Source organism: Emydura macquarii, unplaced genomic scaffold (assembly GCF_026122565.2).
Source record: "Emydura macquarii macquarii isolate MOO-44397 ecotype Brisbane River unplaced genomic scaffold, CSIRO-AGI_Emac_v2 contig_1043, whole genome shotgun sequence".
NCBI classification, from domain to species: Eukaryota; Metazoa; Chordata; order Testudines; family Chelidae; genus Emydura; species Emydura macquarii.
The window spans coordinates 1,523,929-1,546,265 of NW_027131180.1; the positions used below are offsets into that span (position 1 = coordinate 1,523,929).

At 39.1% G+C, this 22,337-nt stretch overlaps 1 protein-coding gene across 2 annotated transcripts in view; it reads left to right on the forward strand.

The window, feature by feature from the left end:
* The window catches only part of CNKSR2 (connector enhancer of kinase suppressor of Ras 2), a 330,096-nt gene that overhangs the window by 74,683 nt on the left and 233,076 nt on the right, over window positions 1–22,337 (forward strand). For both annotated transcript variants that reach the window (XM_067545020.1, XM_067545021.1), the window contains exon 4: window positions 9,551–9,638. In XM_067545020.1, the coding sequence (XP_067401121.1) occupies window positions 9,551–9,638 (88 nt within the window). The remainder of the gene's footprint in view (window positions 1–9,550; window positions 9,639–22,337) is intronic.

A 22,337-nucleotide genomic window follows, 5' to 3' on the forward strand; every position in this document is an offset into this window, starting at 1 on the left:
AGAGTAGCTTGCGTAACTCCCATCGACTGCTGTGCTTCCCTTTTGCACGCCGTCTTCATTGCACTTCACTGACGGGAACTGTGTTCCTTTCAATGCAGCGCTATGCTACTTGAGGGGGTGAATTTACTTAGTCGACTTCCTGATCGACTGAGTGGGTCTATACTGACTGCTCAATCGATCCAGAAAGATCAATCTGGAGGTGGCGACTTTGCCATCATCAGTATAGACACCCTAAGATTCTATTCCGTCTTTTGAATCCTTGACAGAATTGTTTACAAAGTTTCAGTTGTGGTCACTTTTGGATAATCTCATTGAAAATAACCTGTAAAAATTAATTGCAATAGTGGGGTTCCATCTGAATCATCTTTCACTGAGTTTCATATAAAATGTAGACTTAATCAGTTTTTTCTGTCTGTGAGCATTGTAAACTCAATCAGGGCTCAGAGGTTCAAGCTATTGTTGTTTCTATCTCTAACACCATTATTTAAGATTATACAAGCCATATTGTACCCTTAGTGGCATCTGTGCAAACCTCACATTTGGGTCCCTTTGTCCCGAGGCAGTTAGAAAATTGCAGAACAGTGACATTGTAGAGGTTCTGCCTGAGGGAACCCCCTAGAAATCCTGGCTGTCGAGCAGGGCTGCAGCCTTTAGAGATCATATTTTCTTCAGGGGAACATGGCTAATTCATTGTTTTTGTGTTTTGGTCTAATTTTTATTCCTTTGCTGTGCTTCCAGTGGATTCCCCCCACTTACTATGGTCCATATCTTTGCGTTCCCACCTGCAGTTCTTAAATGAACTCTAGACTGGTGAATTTGAGGACCTTTTAAACCTTAATGTACTTATCCTCCTAACAACTTGTGAGGAACATAAGTATTATTAACCCCAGTTTACAGGTGAGGAACTGAGGCACAGAGAGCTTCAGTGACTTGTCCAATGTCACACAGGAAGCATACAGCAGAGCCAGGAACTGAAACCTGAACTGAGTCCCAGTCAAGGCCAGTTCAGTTTCTTAGCCAGAACACCATTCTTCCTGCCATGATATGCTGATCTGACAGAAAAAAAGTTGTGTTTGTCTTCACCTAAAATTGGTTAAGGATTCCCAGTTCCTTGGTCATGCCTGTGCACTCGTCTGTTCTTTTTTCCTGAGTGGGGAACTTTTGCAAAATCAAGGGCCTTTCAAGTTTCTATTAAGAGAAGATCTGTTTCTTCAGATCATGTTCTTCCTTGCATTTCAGCGTGACTATTTTTGACTTATTGATTCTTGAATGGGAGAACTTGATTTAAAAGGTAACATCTACCATTTTAGCTTCCCAAAAAGAGTTGCTCCTGCTCTACATTGTAATGCCACTGTTTCATGAACACTCCTAATGGAGAATGGTCCTTGTGTGACATGCAGTGACACTAAACTAGTTGAAGTGTGTATGGTCCCTCATCACCTGCCTCTTCTGTTCCACCAATGATATTAATTTTGATTCTCTGTTCATCTACTTTTCCTGTGTCCATCTATATTTTCTTCCCTCTTGCCCCCTGTTTGGAATGCCCTCCTAATTCTAGTCCATCAAACTGTTGTCTTCCTGACCAAAAAAACACTTATAAAAACCTTATTTTTGTGTCTCTCACACAAGAAGTTAATCCAATAAAAGATATTACCTCTCCCACCTTGTCTCTCGCTTATTTTCTGTTATCCAGAATATGAGTCAATATAATAAGCTATAAAGAAAATTCCTAATTACTCGTGTATCTGGGCTTCCTAATATGTTTGGCTATTCTGTTTTGGTTAGGTTGTAAATTCTTTGGTGGCAGGAGCTGTCTGTATGTCATGTGTTATGCAATGCTGAGAGAAACATTATTGGTTCTTAATAATAATAATAGTGATGTCTGTGTAATCTATAAAGTGTGTATGTTTGGAGAGTTGGATTGGGAAAGGACAGTTTGTTCTCAGAGCTCTAATGGCTTCTTCATCGAAGGCATATGTACCATAATGTAGCAGAGAAATGTTCAATTAAGAATTGAAGAAAATTTAGTTGATGCTATGTGTCGTAACCAGCACAGTATTTTTATAAGTGTGTTAATTGTGTATTAGGTATTTCTATTAGGGAACATTGGATTTCTTAGGGCTGGTTCACACTTACCCCGCAATTCGGCGGCAGTCAACGGGAGTTACGCAAACTACGCAGAGTAGTTTGTGTAACTGACATCGACTGCTCTGCTTCCCTTCTGTGTGCTGTTCACACTATGCTGAGCCAACGGGAACAGCGTTCTCGTCGACGCTACGCTACTTGAGGGGGTAGACTTATTCAGTCGACTTCCTGATCGATTGAGCGGGTCTCACTGACCACTCAATCGATCCTGAAAGATCGATTTGCTGCCGTCAGTGTAAATGTAGCCTTAGTGTACTGTTTGTTCTAGCCACATGTGGACAGGTTACTCAAAATGTCTTTCACAGCTGCTGAACGATAACATGATCCATGTTTTCACCCTAGTACTGTCCGCACTTGCATATCAAAAACTTAAACTGCGGCTACAATCTACGTTAAACACTAGGAAATGGGAACAAAGACATCTTGTGGTGGTTAGATGATGTTTTCCAACCTGTCATTGTGGTGCATAGAGAAGAATTAACAGCTGAAAAACCCACCAGCTGGATAATTTACCATCGTGGTGTCTGATATGTGAAAAAGCAGAGTAAAAAAGTGAATTAGAAACCCTGCTCTTTCTAACCATGCTTAATAGGGAGAAAGAGGTGGTAATCTACAGTAGTAGGCTGATAAATGCTGTCCTTAGCAAAAAATAGGAGTTCTTAAACTTCACACCTAGAAGGCAGCTTAAGGAAATTTAATTCTTTTTTGAAGCATAAGAGACTGTGACCTCAGCTGGTCAAAGCTATTCCTCAAAGCACTTAAACATGTACTTAAATTCTGTTGGACTGAGATGTATGTTTCTAAAATTAAGTGTCTTGCTGAATGGATATGGAGAACTGAATCGGGACCTATAAGCCTTCCTGCTCTCAGACGTGTATGCTGGTGCTTTGGGATGCAGTTTAGGATTCCTGCTTATATGTCCAATACAACATGTGTTGACTCACCCCTTGCTGTTCAAATACAGAAATGTCATAGTATTCAGCTTCAGTACATTCTTTGAATGCTTTGGGTTGCAGTAATGTTCTGTAGAATGCACCTTCCACTAAGAATTTGGTCTCTTTTTACCACTGTGATCTGTTCAGTCAGACTATTCTGCATACATTTTTTAGCACTTAAAAATAATTGGATTTCTTTCTCTCATTGTTTTCAGTCTGTGAACCTTGCCCACAAATTGGGCTGGTTTTTAGTTTCTGAAGAAAAGGGAATAGTAGGTATGCGTTGCCTGGAAGCATTGTGCCTAAAGTATTCCCAGTCACCAAAATATGTTAAAGAAATAACTCATACTTTGAAAGTAATTAACCCCATCACCATGTGCTCTGATTTCATACAGTCTTGTGAGCCATGTTTGGTGGTTGTTGTCCTGATAGGAGGAGTTCAGTTTTGCAGGTGAAAAAACAGTTCAGTGTGTCTTTATAAATAGACACAAAAAAATGAATCTGTGCTTTTCTGTCTGTTCATTCTGTTATTCGTAGGCCTTATATTCCCTTTATGTACTCCCCTTTATGTTTCTTTGAATGGGGTGATGAACATACCAGTGAATATAATTTAAAAATGCTTTGGCACTTAACTCTATTAGTGCCACAGGAACAGCGGTAAATGTTTAACAAAGCATTCTTTTAAAAGTCTCTGTTGTTCAAAATAAAGTTCATTGCATTTCTTCCTTATAGTGAATTAAACAGTTCAGTTCTAATACAAGTAAAACATAGTACATGAAAGTCTAGTACCATGAATCTTAGATGGGTACTGGCACAGTTATGTGTACTACAATGCAAACTATTAATTTTTTCTTAATTTGTTTGGGAGTTTTTCGCCTCTCCTTTCCGAGGGCTGAATTATGATATAGATTGGATTATCCTGAAATTTTTTATGCTAGAAGAAACTCTCAAAATGGGTTCTGGTTCTTAAACTTAAATTCTATTGCAAACTTGTCCCCTTGATCTGAAACTAAGGTAACAATGAGGTTAACTCTAGGTATCATACTATTTCTACTGTGATAAAAGTACTTGTTTCTGTTGTTAGTAGTGGAACTCATAGACTTTAAGGTCAGAAGGGACCATTATGATATCTAGTCTGACCTCCTGCACAATGCAGGCCACAGAACCTCACCCAACCACTCTTGTAATAGACCCCTAATGTATGACTGAGTTATTGAAGTCCTCAGATCATGGTTTAAAGACTTCAAGGTACAGAGAATCCACCAGAAAGTGACCGTTGCCCCGTACTGCAGAGGAAGATGAAAAATCTCCAGGGCCTCTGCCAATCTGCCCTGGGGGAAAATTCCTTCCTGATCCCAAATATGGCGATCAGCTAAACCCTGAGCATGTGGGCAAGACTCACCAACCAGACAGCCAGAAAGAATTCTCTCTAATAACTCAGAACCCAAGCCATCTAACATCCCTTCACAGGCCAGGTCTTTGGGCATATTTACCGAACTTGGTTACTGTGTTTGGTAAAATATTTGTTAATAAGTAAGACACTTAGGTCATACAAATACAAATTTGTTAAGTGATGCATTTATTTATAAACACTTTCATTTTCAAAACTACAGCTCAGAGTAGGGGTTACCAATACTTTGCCTGGACCAAATCAAATCAAACAGAAGGTAGAAGATAGATATCAATGTGGCTGATGATGACATTGAAATATGGATGGTCTGGAAGTACCAAGTTTATGCATCCTCATGGATACTAAAGCAACCATATTTCTTTGTATTATTCTGTCTTTTAGTTTTTAATTAATTTTTGAGCTATAATTTTCACTTGTTTGAAATCATTGGTTACATATGGCTGTTGAAAGGAATAATCTACAGCATACAGAACAGGAACATGAGACTTGTTAATTAAGATGCATTCTGTTAGCTTATTCTTCTGACAAATCTGCTGTGTGATTTTAATAGTGAACTTATCCACATTTTAAAATTCTTAAAGGGTTGTGATACCACTAGTTATTTAATGAATTACAAAACCGAAAAACTTCCTTGGCTCTTGTATTTATTTACTTTATCAAACAGTAGTTTAAAAACCTATTAACCTATAAAGGCTGTTAGACAGAGTAGGTAGAAAATGCTGGGAGGCCTGTGGGAGGGAATGAACAGGATTTATAGATCTTCTGCTTGAATTACTGCCTCACTTCTTATGGGTGTTGCAGAGGAAGAAGTCTTCAGGAAGGTTTTGAATGGAGAAAGCATAACCCCATGACAGACTGGGAAAGAAAGGGTATTCCATGCATAGAAGGACAAGCATGGAAAAAGTCCTAGGGTTGGTTATGGGAGAGGTGAGTAAATAGGACATTGAGGCTGACATCACTTCTGGAAGTGAACAAATGTAAAAGGGTCCCAATCCAGTACAGCATTTAACCATGTTTATAACTTTAAAGATGTGACAAGTCAGATTACTCACATCCTTGAAATTATATACATGCTTAAGTGCTTTCCTGGATCAGGCCTTAGGTGCTAGCTGAGAATTGTAGGTCAGAGGGATGGGGAGTTGTGTTTCTCTTTGAAGGAAGAGGATAGAAGTTGAAATTTGAGACAGGTGGTTGAGAACTTAAAAGAAGTACGGGGATGTGTTCTGGCTGAATGTGGAATGCCATTTTACCAGTTGCATTTTTGATGGATTCAAATTCAGTGCATAAGGAGGAGGCTATTGTGATGATCAATACACAAGGTTATCAAAGTGCAATACTTATTTGCTGTTATTTATGTTTGGTCTGACTTGTCTGGAAACAAACTGATAATTTCAATATAATGTAAAATAGTGTTACACGCCTTACTGTCAAAGTGGACATTTTATAAAAACAGGATTTTATAAAAACAGGATTCTATAAAAACAAGATTTTATTTTTTCAAATTGAGACTTCAAATTGTGTTCATCATGGAATTTGGCCAGTGATACTGTATTAAACATCCTAGATGAAATTTTCAAAATTGATTTAGGAGTGGAAGTCGCATTTAAAGTCAGCATTTGAAAATGAAATTAGCCTCACCCATCTTGTTTCTCTCCATTTTTAAAATTGATTCCTTACTAATTTCCCACCCTCAATCCCTCCAAAAATCCATGTACCATCAGCACTGTTACTAGTTTCACTTTTGTATTTTCAGTGTCCATTTTCTCACTTTTGTTTTTGTGTTCCATTTGTTTTTAAGTTACATTTGCAGTCCATGTGTCATTTTCTTGTTCTTTCATGTAAGTTAAACTCAATTTTATTTGTTCTTCATTAAGAACAATGCTGATAAAGGCTTCATTGTCATCTTTATGAACTGTGTAACCTAAGAAATAATAAAACTATGAGAGAAGAGCATGCTGCATTAGAACCAAAAGCCTACCACAGAATTTTGTTTGGAAAAATGCTAGAGGCTTTGAACCATCAAATAGATTCCAGTTGTGTAATTTGAAGATCAAATTGTATTAACATCCAAACATAAAGTAAAAGAATACCATTTGTGGCTTGAACTCCTTTGTTCAAGAGTTTGTAAATGAGTATCTTCTTAAATCATGCCTTTAGAAAGGTTTTGTTATCTTAACAATAACAATTGTGTATGAAAAATAAATACAAATATTTCTGTCTTTTTTAATATAATGGTTTTGTTTTACGAGATACCACTTCATTCCAGTTTTTAGCATGTGATAGGTTCATGTTTTTATTGTAATTTGGTTATGGGGTGTGTGTGTGTGTGTGTTTGAAGGTAGGCTAAGTATACTGTACACATGTTGTTATAGATGTAGTGTATGAATAAAAGCAGCACGTAAATAATGGTTGTAGAAATTGATAAGTTGCGTTTGTCCAGCACCCTTGAACACCTGATCTTCACTCTGTCCACTGATCACTCACTGTCGGACCGCTTCTAGTTTTCCTAGCCTCTACACAGCTTCCATTTGCCATACTTCTATTATAAAAAGAACAAACAGCTAGAGGAATGTTACCTTCTTCCATCTAAAATATGGAATTTCCTCCCCCAACATTACATCAAATTGAGGTACATATTAAATTCTGACAAGTTTAAAGATACTTGTATCTTGTGACCTGTTAAGGTTAGAATGGGAGTTTTAAACCATTGGAAAGGGGATGAGGTTCCTGGTTTTCTTTTGGGAAACATCACTATTTCTTAGGAAGGTTCCAAGATAGCTGACTTTAAAATTGCAATATTGCTGCACATGGAGAAACTATTGTAGAAATCTATAAGAAATATCTAAAATATATTAGTTATGATTACCCTCGTCTGCAGAGCTTTTTACTCACTGAACTAATGGTGCTGTACTCTGTCAGGTAGCTTTACAGGTGGGAGAAAAATCAAGATAAATTGTAAAACTCTCTAAAGTATTTATAAAATACTTTTCCTGTAAAGAATGTGGCATGCAGAAGATACGTGATAACAGAATATAAAGGTTTTATTGGTATTCGTTTGGGGAGGCTGCGTTACATACACAAGTGGGCTCTAAGCTTATCTCAAATGAGTGGCAATAATAACTTTATATCACATGGACATGTGTTTTCTATAGTTGTTCATTCAGTGTCGTGTGTGTGTGTGTTGCAAGCAGTATATATATTCATTTGGATGAATAACACACAAAGGGATGGATTTTAAGTAGCAGGAAGTAATGTTACTCAACACTGGAGAGAGGCATTCCCCACTCCCACATACTAAGCATTTAGCTGGGTCCGGTGCAGTGTTCAGGTGTCCCACTAAGCAAGCAATGACTTGGTGTAGACCCACCTAGGCCCACCCCTTGTATTCAGCTCACTTCTTAATCCTCACCTTTTCCCATATGGAGGGGTACAGAAGTTGCCAAAGGAGGACATCATTCTGCAAAGACTTCAGGTCTCCCTTTTTCCTATAGGCAAAAGGACCACCAGCACAATCCCAGGTCTTATTTACCTCTGGTAGCTGGTCCCTTGTACCCTTTATCCAACAAACTAACACTCTTACTTCCTAATATTAACCTTTAAGTCTTACTGCTATAACAGTGCCTCCATGATTCTGTGATTAAGGCAAAACAACCCATTATACCTCTTACAAATGTTGTCCAATGGGAAAAAAAAAAACCTTCCTGAATCCAAAACATGTGATCAATCAGACCTGCAGCATCCTAAAGAACACAACACCAACACTGCAACAAAGGGGAGGTAGAGCAGTGAAACTAGCCAGAGCAAGACACTTTTGAAAAGCTCATAGGAGTTTAACTAAGTGGTGGGGTCCATGAGAGCAAATTGGTTAGCCTCCATCCTCAGCGAATGGGCAGGTGAGTGACCTGAGATGGGGGGCATCTATCCCACACATACCTCAGAAAACTGCATCCATCCCCAGCAGTCCATTCAACATTCTTTCCTAGTTGATTGTGGAGAGATGCCTTCCATGGGAAACTGTTAATGTGCCTAAATCCTCATGTGCAACATTTGTTAAAATCTTGGACTTCTCCTGCAGCAACTTCCAGTCCTGCCTCAGAGTATGATAGTTTGTTTAAAATGGAAAAGAGATGTAAGTGCTAGACTTAGCTAACTTGAGATCAAGTCTGTATTTGAACATAGGCCTTCAACAGTGAAAGGTGAGGACTGCTGTCTTAAGAAAATGTATTTTAGTAATATTTCTATTACAGTAGAGAATAGTATGATTAAAGCAAATGCTGTAAATGTTTTTAGCATTTTGCACAGTGTACAATGCAACCTTTAAAAATGGAAATAATAAAAAACCAGATGGCATATATGTGACTTTTTAAAAATTCTGAATAATAATATTTTGCCCTTATCTAGTTTCTTCTATCCAAGGATCTTAAAATTCTTATAACAAAACACCTGGGACTGAGAGATCATGGCTTTAATTCAACCTTTACATTTGCTTCTTAGAAAGTTTATTCTGATTGTGACTGTTACCCCCTTTTTAGAACTACAACTAAGAGCTTGATCCCAAGTGTTTCTATTGACTTCCCTGGGCTTCAGTTCAGGTCCTAAGATACTCATTGCATTAGCCAAATGCATTAATGACTGGATTCATACCTGGGCACCAGCTGTACAGCAAATGGAAACAGTAGCTTGTCTTTTCTCAGTGAGGGTGTGCTAAAACAACTTCAAAAGACATGCCACAGTATACCTAAGAATCATATGGTGAAATGAAGGCAGTTTCAGAAAGGAGGTGCAGGATTTTGCGGAGATGATGCCTTTATAATTAGAACTTTTCTCCGAATGATTTAAAAAAATCCTGAAAAGCCAATAAGAGAGTTGAGGTAGCCATTTTCTAAAACTATGTCCTCTAACATACAGTGCTAACAGAAGATTTTAAATATTTCTGACGTATTATTCAGTCCTGTTAAGAACTAATATTAAAGCAATCTTTGTTAAAGTGCATTGTGTCCCACTGAAGCAGGGGAAAAAATCATCTTCCCCCGTGACCATTCTTTTTTTCTTTTTTTAGATCACCTTTTGCTGCTGTGACAGATTACTCAGTAACGAGAAATAACGTCATACAGCTCTGTCTGGAATTAACAACAATTGTGCAACAGGTAGGAGGAAACTATACATTCTTCAGTTTCATTTGAATTTGTTGGTGCCTATGTAATGATACATGGCCCTTTGCAACTAAATTGAATCATTTTGTGTCAACCATTTTTCTGTGTCCAGTTACAGCATAAAAGGAAAACTGTAGTGTTTAGTAAAATGCTTCTTAGAATTGCTTGTTTGTGTCTCCATAATTGTGATTTGGACTGTGCTTGTATGCATATGCTCCTCTGCTGTGTTGCAGTGGTGATCTTTATTTTGAATTCCTTGGTTTATATAATTGTCAAGTTGAAAATTCCGATTTGATAATTTTATTGTATTTCAAATGTAAAGGTTTCCCACTTGTTTTTCGTTAAATGAAGTCATTCAGAATATCCTATTGGATTACATTGTAGTTGTGCAACCACCTTCCTTTTTGCATAGTTCGTAATATCTAGAATCTTCTGCAGATAGCGTATATTTTCTGATGTCTGAAATGTTGTATATTTGTTTTCTTAAATTTTGTCTTTAAGAGAGCCACAACCAGTTACTTAGTCTTTTGCCTTAAAGGTTTGACATCACTTTCCCAAAGTAGAAGGGAAAATTGTTTGCACTCTGAGGGTGTGTATAACCTAGAATCTTCCCCAGTTTCCATAATTTTTTTTAGATTTACTGATGAAAAGTGCTATATAATAATACAGTTGTATATTTGTAGATTAGCTCTGTCCCCAGTCTTCTGGTAAAAGTGAAAAGCTGCAAGTCCAAACCAATGTTGGCATCTGCTCCATTAGATGCATTAATGCTAGAAATTAAAGTAGTTCTCTTCAACTGAGTGTTATCTTACACCCTTTATGCAAACAGCCCAAAGATCTGGCCTGGTTTTTTCTGTGCCCCTATGATAACATGGCTGTAATCAGTTGCCTTTAAATCTTGTTTTAGTTAATATCCCTATCTGTTATCTAATTTTTTGAGTGTTAAGGGACCAGCTGTGAATTCCCATTCTACAGTGAAATTTCAATTAATTTATAGGCTATCTAGAGAGTCTACACTATTTTATCTAGTGATGTTTTCGTTTCTTGAAAATGCAAAGCTGAAGGACTGCTTATTTGGTAGTTATGATTCCGGCCTGGAGGATAGATGGCATGAGGGATTAGATAATACATTCTGTATTTTGGAGGGATTTTTTAAATGAAAGGTTTTGTTTGCTTCTGGATATTTTACTTTTTGTGTGTGGTTATTCATTTGTATGACCCTGTGGTGCCCCTTGCTTTCTGATTAGACCTGTGCAAACCCCGCAGAATTCAGTTTGCAGGGGTCAGGGTGTATTGACAAAGTCAAACCTGTAGTTTGAGTCTGAAGGTTTATTGAAGGTTAGGGTTGTGCCTTCAGGCTTGTTGGAAGTTAGAACTAAACAAACTCAACCCCCCCCAGACCTCACTCATAGCTTTCATCCTTCCTTCACCACAAATTACTTCTCATCTATTAACCCTCCCACTCATACTGAGCCTATTTACTATTGGTGTTTTCAAGGGGGTAGGACAGACTCATAGCTGTTTCCCTATATATCCTGGACTTGACCTATCCCTGGTGATTTTTAATGGGTACCAGTTGGCTACTCCTGCCATCTTCAATCTTTGGTGGGGAAAAGAACCTCAAAAGATTCCCACTGGCCATAATGTTTCAGTTTTCAGTGGAGGTTGGGAAGCATCCTGATTTCTCTCTTCTGCCTTCTCCTAGTGCTTTCCATGAAAAAGTGGGAAGGAGATTGCCTTGCCTGCTGCCACAGGCTGTTCTCTGAGATATGGAATAAGAACTATGGGCTTCATATCCTATTCTGAGATTGCCAGAGAATACTTAATTATTCTGCCAAGTCTTATAGGACTCTATTGCTATCGCTCCCATAACTACATTGGTCAATGGGGCACCATCATTGATGAACGATCCACCAATTGTCTCTACCCCTGAAGACTGTGTGTCAGTGCCTGAGTCTCCCCGAAATCCTGTCCTGTCCACTCTTTTATGTTGTCAGTCCATCTCTTCTTCTGCCTGCCTCTTCTTCTCTTCCCCTGTACTGATATTGGATAGGCCGGATGATCTTGTTACATGGCCATACCACTTCAGCTTGTGCTTCTTCATGGTTGTCAAGAGATCTTCATATGACCCAGCACATTGGGTGGTGACGTTACAAACCTCTTCATTAGTGACATGATTAAGGTAGGAGATGCCCAACATTTTACGGAACTATCTCATCTTCACTGCCTGTATTTTCCGTACAAGTTCTGCTGTAAGGGTCCATGTCTCACACGCATGCAAAAAAATGGAGATGACCAGTGCGTGCAGCAGTTTCAGTTTGGACTTCAGATGTTCTTATTCCTCCAAATTGCTTTAATTTTGCCAGTACTGCACTTGTTTACGCAGTGCTTGCCAGAATTTCTGCCTTTGATCCCTCATCAGTGGTGATTGTCCCCAGACACTTGAACTGTTTCACTGTTTCCATCTCTTGATGTGTGATTGATCCCATCACGGTTGTTTGTCATCAACTTAGTTTTCTCTGCATTAATTTCCATGCCATACTTAGCAGAGGTTTCATCCAATCATTTCACAAGGTTAGCAAGTTCCTCTTTGCTACCTGGTAGGTCATCAATATTATCAGCGAAGATTTGAGATTGTTCATCCCCTGATACTGACTGTGCATATATGATCTTGTAGGACATGAGTCATTATGTGCTCCAAGAAGCTGTTAAACAGTGTGGGCGAAAGAAGGTAGCCTTGCCAGACTCCAACAGTGGTGTAAAACCACTCTCCTATTGTGCCATTAACGAGAACTGCACTGTTGGCCTTGGCGTATAGTTAGTTTAATGGTAAAAATAAGTTTACGACCAATGTTGTACTGCTTTGTGGTTGCCCAGAGAGCTTCATGCCATACTCTGTCAAATGCCTTCTTGAAGTCAACAAAGACATGGTAGATGTCCTGCTGGTGTTCTAAGTACTTCTCACATAGAACATGAAGATTGAAAATCTGTTCTATGGTACTTCTTTCATAACATTGTGGAGAATATCACCACTGAAGAACAGGCTGGCTTTCATGCTGGAAGAAGTACCATAGGACTCTATTTACTCAAAATAAAGCAGGGCTAGCTGCAGTAGAAGGGGGGTTAGTTTTTTTCTCATATCCTTGTGGGACAGTGGAGGAGAGGGGACAGTCAGGCAGCTTTCTTTACCCACAGAAGACATTGAGACGGGGATGGTGTCCCTGCTTGGTGGCTCAACAGAAATGAAGGAAGAGGGCAGCTGTCAAGAAGTGGAGTCTTGAGGCATAGTGGGAGGGAGGTGGGTCAGCCAATTAACTGGCTGGGGGCAAGAGCTTTTGTGAGATTTCCTACATTGTGAAAAGCAGCAATTTGAATGGCTTTACTTTTTTGCTACAAACTTTTTGCACAGCTTGGTTTGACTTACTTTTGTATCTTATGCAACAAATACATCTTTCCTTGGTTGTATAGTAAAGTCTACATTTTTTTTTTAATGGGAAAAAAAAAGTCATTTTACAATTCCAGAGCTTGATTTAGTTTGCATTTCACCTGGATAAGAGAAGAAGTTTAGGCTTGAAATTAGACGAAGGTTTCTAACCATCAGAGGAGTAAAGTTCTGGAACAGCCTTCCAAGGGGAACAGTGGGGGTATAAAACCCAGCTGGCTTCAAGACTGATCTTGATAAGTTTGTGGAGGAGATGGTATGATGGGACAGCCTTATTTGACAATTAACTAATCTTTGACTACCAGCGGTAAATATGCCCAAAGGCCTGTGATGGGATGTTAGATGTGGTGGGTCCTGAGTTACTACAGAGAATTATTTCTGGGTGTCTGGCTGGTGAGTCTTGCCCACATGCTCAGGGTTTACCTGATTGCCATATTTGGGGTAAGGAAGGAATTTTTCCCCAGGGTAGATTGGCAGAGGCCTTGGGGGTTTTTCTCCGTCCTCTGCAGTATGGAGCACGGGTCACTTGCTGATGGATTCTTTGGTGGATTCTCTGTACCTTGAAGTCTTTAAACCATGATTTGAGGAATTCAGTAATTCAGCCAGAGGTTAGGGGTGTATTACAGGAGTAGGTGGGTGAGGAGGTTCTGTGGCCTGCGTTGTGCAGGAGGTCATACTGGAGGATCATAACGGTCCTTTCTGACCTTAAAGCCTATGAGTCTACAAGAGCTAAGCCCTTTAGTTGGTTTGTTTGTGGTTAATGTATGTTTGTTTGTCAGTCATACAAGGCTTATTAGAGCCCGTCTTGTGCTTTGGGAAAAGGACATAACCCTAGAGGATGATTGTGTGGGCATCTCTACATGCACTTGCCAAAGTTGCACCTGTCTGTGATCATGGCTGTAGGTCAGGGGTAGTCAATTATTTTTTGTCAGGGTCTGAATTTCTTGATATAGTCAATGTTCATACTCCAGAGAAAATAACAACAATAATGATGATGATAAGTAAATAAGAAGATTTTGGGGTCCATTCAAAAATGTCTGGTAGTCTGGATTTGGCCCATGGTCTGCTTATTGACTACCCTGCTGTAGATTGTTGTCTATCACTTAATGGTGCGTAGAAGCGCCTCCTATTCCCTTTTACACATCTATATTTTTATTAACTGGGGAGCTTGTAAATTATCAATCATTATAGTACTTTCTAGTAATTGTCTGCTTCTCATAGTTCATTTCCTCACAAATTCATCTCTATGCTCATTACTGCTAACTCCTTACATTTTTTGGAAAGTACACTCAACCTTTGAAACTGGGGAGGTTCGAGGGTCATTCACCTACATGTTTAACAGCAAATTTTATTTCACTTGTCTCTGGAAAAGAGAAGCATTATTGTCCCCAAAGGTGACATTAGGCCCCAATCAAGAAAGCACCACAGCACAGCAATTAACATGTGCTAAAGCTGTCTTGGGACCTTAGTTGGGACAGGACCAATGGTAAATTCTATTACTGGTCACAAACTCAGCTGTTTTGATGTTTACTTACAGCAAACATGTTCCATCCCAGTAACTTAGTATCTACTCAATGATCTTTTGTTTCATATGATCGTTGAATTTAAGTCCAGAAGAGACTAGTAGGTCATCTGGTCCAGTGGATCTCAACCTTTCCAGACTACTGTAACCTTTTCAGGAGTCTGATTTGTCTTGCATACCCCACATTTCACCTCACTTAAAAACTACTTGCTTACAAAATCACACGTAAAAATACAAAAGTATCACAGCACACTATTACTGAAAAATTGCTTACTTTCTTATTTTTACCATATAATTATAAAATAAATCAATTGGAATATAAATACTGTACTTACATTTCAGTGTATAGTATATAGAACAGCATAAACAAGTCATTGTATGAAATTTTAGTTTGTACTGACTTTGCTGTTTTAAAACTAGGCAAATATCTAGATGAGTTGATGTGCCCCTGGAAGACCTCTAGGTACCTCTGGGTATCTTGTATTTCACAGACCACCAACCACACCTTGCATCCTCACACTAGACCCACAATGGAAATTAGATGAAAGTAAATGAGAGCCCTCCTAGAAGACTAGACTGTTATGTGCCACAGGCAGAGAATAGGAGGGACTGAGGTGCACTGGTGATCAAGTCCTCCTTGGTGGAAGAGAAATGATTAAGTGAGAGATATACCCAGATAATCCTGGCAAGTGATCTGCACTGACACGCTGCAGAGGAAGGTGAAAAAACCCCAAAGTTTCTGCCAATCTGACCTGGGGGAAAATTCCTCCGGACACCATGTGTGGTGATCAGTTGGACTCTGAGCATGTGAGCAAGAACCAGCCAGAGAAACATCTGAGAGAGAATGCTTGATGCCACCGCAGAGCCCTGGACCATCCTGCCCAGTGTCCCATCTTCAGCGTTGGCCAACCCTTATGCTTCAGAAGAAGGAGATTTAAAAAAAAAAAATCACAGAATACATTGGCAGGGGGGTGGGAAGAATCTCTTCCTGGTCCTTTCGGTGGCCAGCTGAAACCCTGAAACATGAGTTTTAGGAACATTAAGACGTAAACTGGGAGTGTGCCCCTGGGTGTTGAGCCCTTCCCCCCACCATCACAAGTAACTCCATTATACAGCTTCACTCACAAATTTGTCCTGTTGTTTGCCTCCCACAGTCCCTATAGGGAGGCTATTCAGAAACCTGACCTCTCTGGTGGTTAGAAACCTTCTTCTAAAGCCTGCCTGAATTTTGTTTATGGCCAGTTTATATCCCTTTGTTCTTGTGCCAACATTGTCCTTAGCTTAAACAGCTCTTCACTCTTCATTGTGTTTACCCCACTAATGTATTTTATGAAGAACAGTCGTATCCCCTCTCAGCCTTCTTTTTGCTAGACTAAACAAGTCAAGCTCTTCCATTCTTCTGTCATAAAATAGGCCCTCAATTCCCCTGATCATCCTAGTAACTCTTCTCTGTACCTGTTTCAGTTTAAATTCAACTTTCTTGAACATGGATGACCAGAACTGTACACAGTATTCCAAACTGAATACAGTTAAATTGCCCAGAGTACTACTGCTTGGGGCTACAAACTGAATGTCTAAATGTTGCATCATTGTTTTCATCTCTGATTCCCTTTTCTTTTGCATTTAAAATACTTTTATGTGAGTTGGCAAAAGTCCTATAACTGATCATAGCTACCAAACGGCTTTTTAAAAAGTTTGGTGTTGTTTTTAGATGTCTACATAGAAGATGTGCATTTGCTTAAGTTCTGTCTTTGGTTCTTGTAAGTTGTTGTAGGTCAACTGTCTCATATACAGTTTAAAAATAGCACCCTGAGCTTCAGCATGCAGTGAATGAGGCCTATGAGGATTCAAAGCCAATTTTTGTATCACTTGCTTACAGCTGAAAAGTCTTCAGAATTATTAACAAAAACATTGTTCTCTAGCTAAAATGGGTAAAATTAAGCTGGCATACTTAAATAATTTTCTTGGTTTGAGGTTAATTGTAGGGGCAGCGTTTGGCATAAAGAGGATTACATTTTCCTGTTATCAGTACAAACTGGATAATGAAGAAGAAACTGGCAGAGTTTTGGAAGTATGAAGTCTAGGAAAATTCATCATAGTTGTGTATGAGGTATAATACAGAGTTCTTAGAGACAGGCCATTGTGTATAATGCAATCTAGTATATGTTAAACATTATTAACCAGTTCATTTGCTATTTTAGTTACAAGCCAGCTCTACTCATCTAACTGTTCAGTGTTTGTCTGCAACAGAAATGGATATTTCCCGTTGACAAATAGGTCCCTCAGAGCACTGCAGGCTATTATTGTAACCTAAAGAGGACTGCATTCCCACTAAACATCTGCTTTTATGCCGCTGTACTATTTGGCCTAATAATTTTGTTTGTTTGTTTGGGGACTTTGGGTCCCAAAGTAGTAGTTTTATCTTCCAACTTTCATCTTGGGAACTAGCTGATTTCTGAGCTGTAATGCAACCCTATTTTACTGATGCTCTTCTATTAAGTCTAGAGACTTTAAAGACTATCTTTATAAAAATATCTTGGATCTAGAGAAAACCCTTAGGTTCCAGAGGCATTGTAAATAGTGGCAGTTCAGACATCCTTCTCAGTCACCTCCATTACAGAGCTATAGGTTTTGTATCTTGAAGCTGTTAAAGGCCAATTTCTGCCACCCATATGTAGAGAAGAATCTTACTCCACAAGCTATGCTGTTGAGATCAGTGATGCTGTGGAGTAAAGTTTCATTTGGCATGAGTAAAGGTGCCAGAAGTAGGCCCAAGGAAATTGCTTAAATCTTCTTAAGAAAGTAGATGATCACTTTGCATCTGCATTGCAGAATTTTCGACCATATTCACTAATAAGCAGAGTCAAAAGGACACGATACAACAATTTTTCTCGCTGTACCATTTTTGATAAAGTGTATTCATTGCCATTGAGTGTTTTTCTAACTTTACTTTCTTTCTATGTTTACAGGAGATGAGGCTGTAATATTTATACTTTCATGGAACAAATTGTTGCATGCTAATATTGTTTTATAATCAGGGTACCCAGCGCTCTACTGGAGGCACTTTTTTGAAAAAAAAATTACTGGAAAATGACAACTTTAATGTTAGGCCAGTAATAAGGAAAAAAAACTGTGAACATCACTGTAAAGGTATTATATTGTGGGACAATTTAAAATTAGGTTTGTGACGGGCAGGACTAGGCCCCAGAGGCCCTCTGTTGAAGGCCTCAGGGTCCTGCCACACCCATCCCAGGAAAGGATCCAGTGGAGCTAAGTCCTCCAAGTGGCCTAGAGAAACTGTGCAGGAAGCAGCCAATCAGGGGGAGACTGTAAACAGCTAGCCAATCAGAGAGGCTGCAGGGAGCAGTCAGGGCCCAGGAGGGCCCTATAAAAACGAGCTAAAGAGCCAGAAACAGGCAGTTCCTTTCTGGAGCCAGAGGAGTGCAAATGGTGCTTCTGGGTGGCCAAAGGGAACTGTAGCACTAGAGACAGCTCAGTGCTGGAAGGGACTGGGGGAGCAAGAAAGAACTCCTGGCTGGTTGCTGCGCCTAAACACAGAAGAGCCCTGAGGGTGAATCATTGGTGAAGGCTGGGGAAGTGTCTCACAATCAGACAGCAGTAAAGCTGCAGAAGGGGGTCTTCACTACTTAATGGCCCAGCTGGAGGGCTGGGACCAGAAGGGAGGAAGCCCTGCGGTACAGCCCTATACCAGGGTTGGGACTGATTAAAGACTGCACACACACCCGACCAGAAGGAGCATTCACGAGAGGTGGGTGCCAAGCCATTACAGGTTGTACTTACTCCTGTTGGCCCTTGCCGTTAGCCATGAAAGTCTTGATCCTGCTCCCACTGAAATCATTACAAAAACCCACATTGACCCATTGGGTTCAGGATTGGTCTCCTAATATATTTTTAAACAGTATGGGGTTAGTTTTTTTACCTCTGAAGCAAGTTCTTCAGAAGATGAGTTAGAAGGGATTAGACAGTGAGAGGAAAGACAGGAATGAAAAAAGAACAACCTCCCCACCACAACAGCATAGAAACCATGAAGATGAGATTCTATGGCATTGGGGGGAGAAGTGAGAGAGAGTCATAGTAGTTCAAAATGAAAATACTTTTTAGTTTGCATATTGTCAGGTCAAGGACTGTCTCCTGTATGTTTGTACAGTGCCTAGCATAATGGGGATCTGATCCTGGTTGGGGAGGGTCCTTTATGCACTGCTGCAGTATTAACAATAATTTCAGCCAGAAAAAATAAAACATCACACAGGACTGTGTATATTTTAAAAGCAGTAATGCCAAGCACTGTATCAGGTGTAAATAGAATTCAACACAGTTAGATATGATTTGAGCCTTATCTAGGATTCCAGCAAGACTCCATTATGCCTACATATTCATCCTTGCAGAAGTCCATCAGAAGGACCACTGTGCCTTTAAAACGTAATCCCTTTATGATTATACATTCCAGACAGTAACAGGTTAACAATGGAGAACAGAAAATAATAATCAGAGTTTCCACTCCCTTCTGTCTAATTTCTCAGCATAATAACTAAGCACACAGATACCTGGGACTCATTATTTGTTAGATGGGGAAAAGCATGTTTTATGAGTCCTGTTCCATGTCCATGAAACAAAATAAAAACATCCTTGTGTGATATTAAATTGTAAGGTCTTTGAGGTAGGTACTGTATCTTTCTGCATGTTTGTACAGCTCTGCTATGGGACTCCAGTCAGGACTGGAGCTTCTAAGTGCTAATGCAATACAAAACACACATAATAGCAACCCTTTTAATGTACTAAACATGCGATTACAATTGGTTCAATCAGGATTCTGGACGTTGATTATAGTCTGATTATATGGCCAGTGCACCAGTTTCTACATCCATCTCACTCTTAGGCTTCTTGTTTGCCACAAAAGCAGAAGCCTCCTTTCTGCTCTTAAATGAGGTGAGCAAAGCTATATTTTCTGACAGAATTAAGCAGGATACGGTATTAGTAGATCCAGGCCATGTAGCAGAACACCAAAACCTAGGGCCCTGAATAGGGGAATTTACGGTTGTTGTGCTGAGTCATCCTGTTAAGTGCTGTAGCACTGCATAAAGATGCAGAATAATATCTGCTACTTCATAATTTCCAGGGCATCTTGTTAACTCAGGATGTCTCTCTGGAGAGCGGGAAATAGGCATGGGAGAGAGTTAACTTTTGTAATGTTTTGTACATGAACAGTAGTTATTAATTAACACTATTAATTTCTTTGTACTGAGGATACATAAAATATGTATATAAAAACCCAATAAAATCATTATAATAATATTTTGATCAAATTAATGAAAATTGTTTCCATCATGGGTTCCTCATCTAATTGGGAAGTACTTCCTTTCTGACAGGGAGAATTCTTAGGAAAAGCCAAGCTTTGTCTGAGGCTAATGTTTTGATGTAATCACAAAAAGCAAAACCAACACAGAGGATAGTTTTGAACACTTCACTAAGGTGTCTGATGTGGTGAGAGAATGTAGTGGGAATATGGTGTGTTTACAGGCTAATTTTCACTCATGTCAGACTTCAATTTATTAGAACTATAGCAGAACTATGCTAAAATGAGAGTGAGGGTGTCTTATTCCTGATTAGAGCTAATTGGAAAATCAGAAAATGTTTCTTTGATCACTTCTGTTTTGATGCAGATCAAGCAGTTTGAAGAAGTTCAAGCAGGAACTGCTGCACTGGGGGTCAGGGTAAAATGGGGCCCAGCTGGAGCCAGCATTCTGCCCACTGCCCTTTCATCCCAGAATTATACACAGGAAACTATCTCTGGGGGCACTCCGTCTCCCCTGAGCCACATGGGCTTTGGGAAAGAAATTTTAGGGAGTATCAGCCTCAGTCTGAAGCCAGCAAAACAGCTGCAGACAGTGGTACTGGACTAATTTTTATAGTAGGGGTGCTGAGAGCCATTGAACCAAACAGTAAACCCTGTATATGATGGAAACCTCTTCAAGATGGGGGTGCTGGATCCATGTTCCAGCACCTGTGGGTCCAGAACGCATTTGAAGCAGGAACAGATAGACAATAATGTGACGAGAGTGCTTTCTGTTGTCATTGCTGACATTCTGTCCTGTATGCTGATTGGCTATTTGCCCCATCACCTCCCTCTCACCTTTCCATCTAACTAATACCTTCCTAATATAATGCTACTGAAAATATTTTAAAAACAAAAATTGTGCAGCTAGCATAATGTTTGCCTTCATTGCATTGCTTACTCTGATTTTATGTTCTATCCCGTTCCCCTAATCTTTGTTTGTCTTGTCTACTTAAACTATAAGCTCTTCAGGGCAGGGACTGTTTCTTATTCTATGTTTAGTGGGGACCCATTCTCAGCTGGCATTTAGGCACTATCTTTATAAGAGTTATGTTTATTTGGTTTTTTTTTTTAAAGGAAGTTTTCCATCCATTACTATTCCGGATTTACACTGGTGTTAGAAACTGTGTTGATCTTAATGGAACAGTTCCAATGTAAAACTGGTCTAAGTGAGTCAGAATCAGACTCATTAGGTGAAATCCTGTCTCTTTTGAAGTTAATGGGAGATTTTCCATTGACTTCAGTAGGACCAGAATTTCACCCTATCGGTTCAGGTGGTCCATAGCCCTTGCTGCATGTAAGCAAGGAGGTCCATGAATATAAAGCAGTACAAATGGTTAGAATGGTCCTGGAAGGAGCAGAAGATCGATTGCTTTCCTAGTCTGCAGGCAGCTCTTCTACCATGATCATTCTCAACATTTCTGAAATATCTAATAGGTTTTTCACTAAGAAGATTGGAATATCTTCTTCCTCAGGATTAAAATCCTGAAAATATTGAGACTATCCAGGAAGTCTCATTTTATATCCATTGTCTTCAAAATAATCAGGCCATTTAAAATAAAATATTTACTGAAAATGTACTTTCTGCCTTATTCCCATTGTTTTTTTGGTTATGCTATTCTTCAAAAGAGACTCTTTTCACCGTTGTTTAATGATTCTCAGTGATTTTAGTTTAGCAAAAGGTAGAGTTGGATTCTCAACTTCAACCCTGCCCTCTTGTGCTTATACTTTAAAATAAACTTTAATAATGTGGGACCTGATTTAACCAGGTCCTTGAGCACATCATAATTTTAAACATGTGAATAACTCCCCTGAAAGTTTTAATGGGATTACTTGTACTTAAAGTTACACATGTGATTAAGTACCTTACTGAATAGGGGTCATGGAGGGACAGGATGGTCTTGTGGTTGAGAGGGAGCAGGACTTGGGAGATCTGGATTTAATTCCTATCTCTATCAGACTACTTGTATGATCTTGGTCAAATCTTTTAATCTCTCTGTGGCACAGTTTCCTATCTGTAGAATGTGGACAATTCTACTTCCTGTCTCCCACTTCTGGTTTATTCATATTGTATGCTCTTTGGGGCAGGTTCAGCCTTTTATGCACAGCAACTAACATAGTGGGGTAGTGATCTATAATTTAGACAAATAATAATTAATAAATGATTGTATACCACTTCTGAAATAGTACAGTATTTTAAAATGAGATATACAGAATGGTCCTATTAATTTTTAGTACTGAGGAAACTTAAAATACATATTAGTGTAGAAATAAATCTGTTAAAATAATATTTTTGCACTCATTTAAAATCTTTTCCATTGAGGATTCCTCATTTCCATTTAAAAAAAAAATGCTAATTGGTAAGGACTTGCCAAA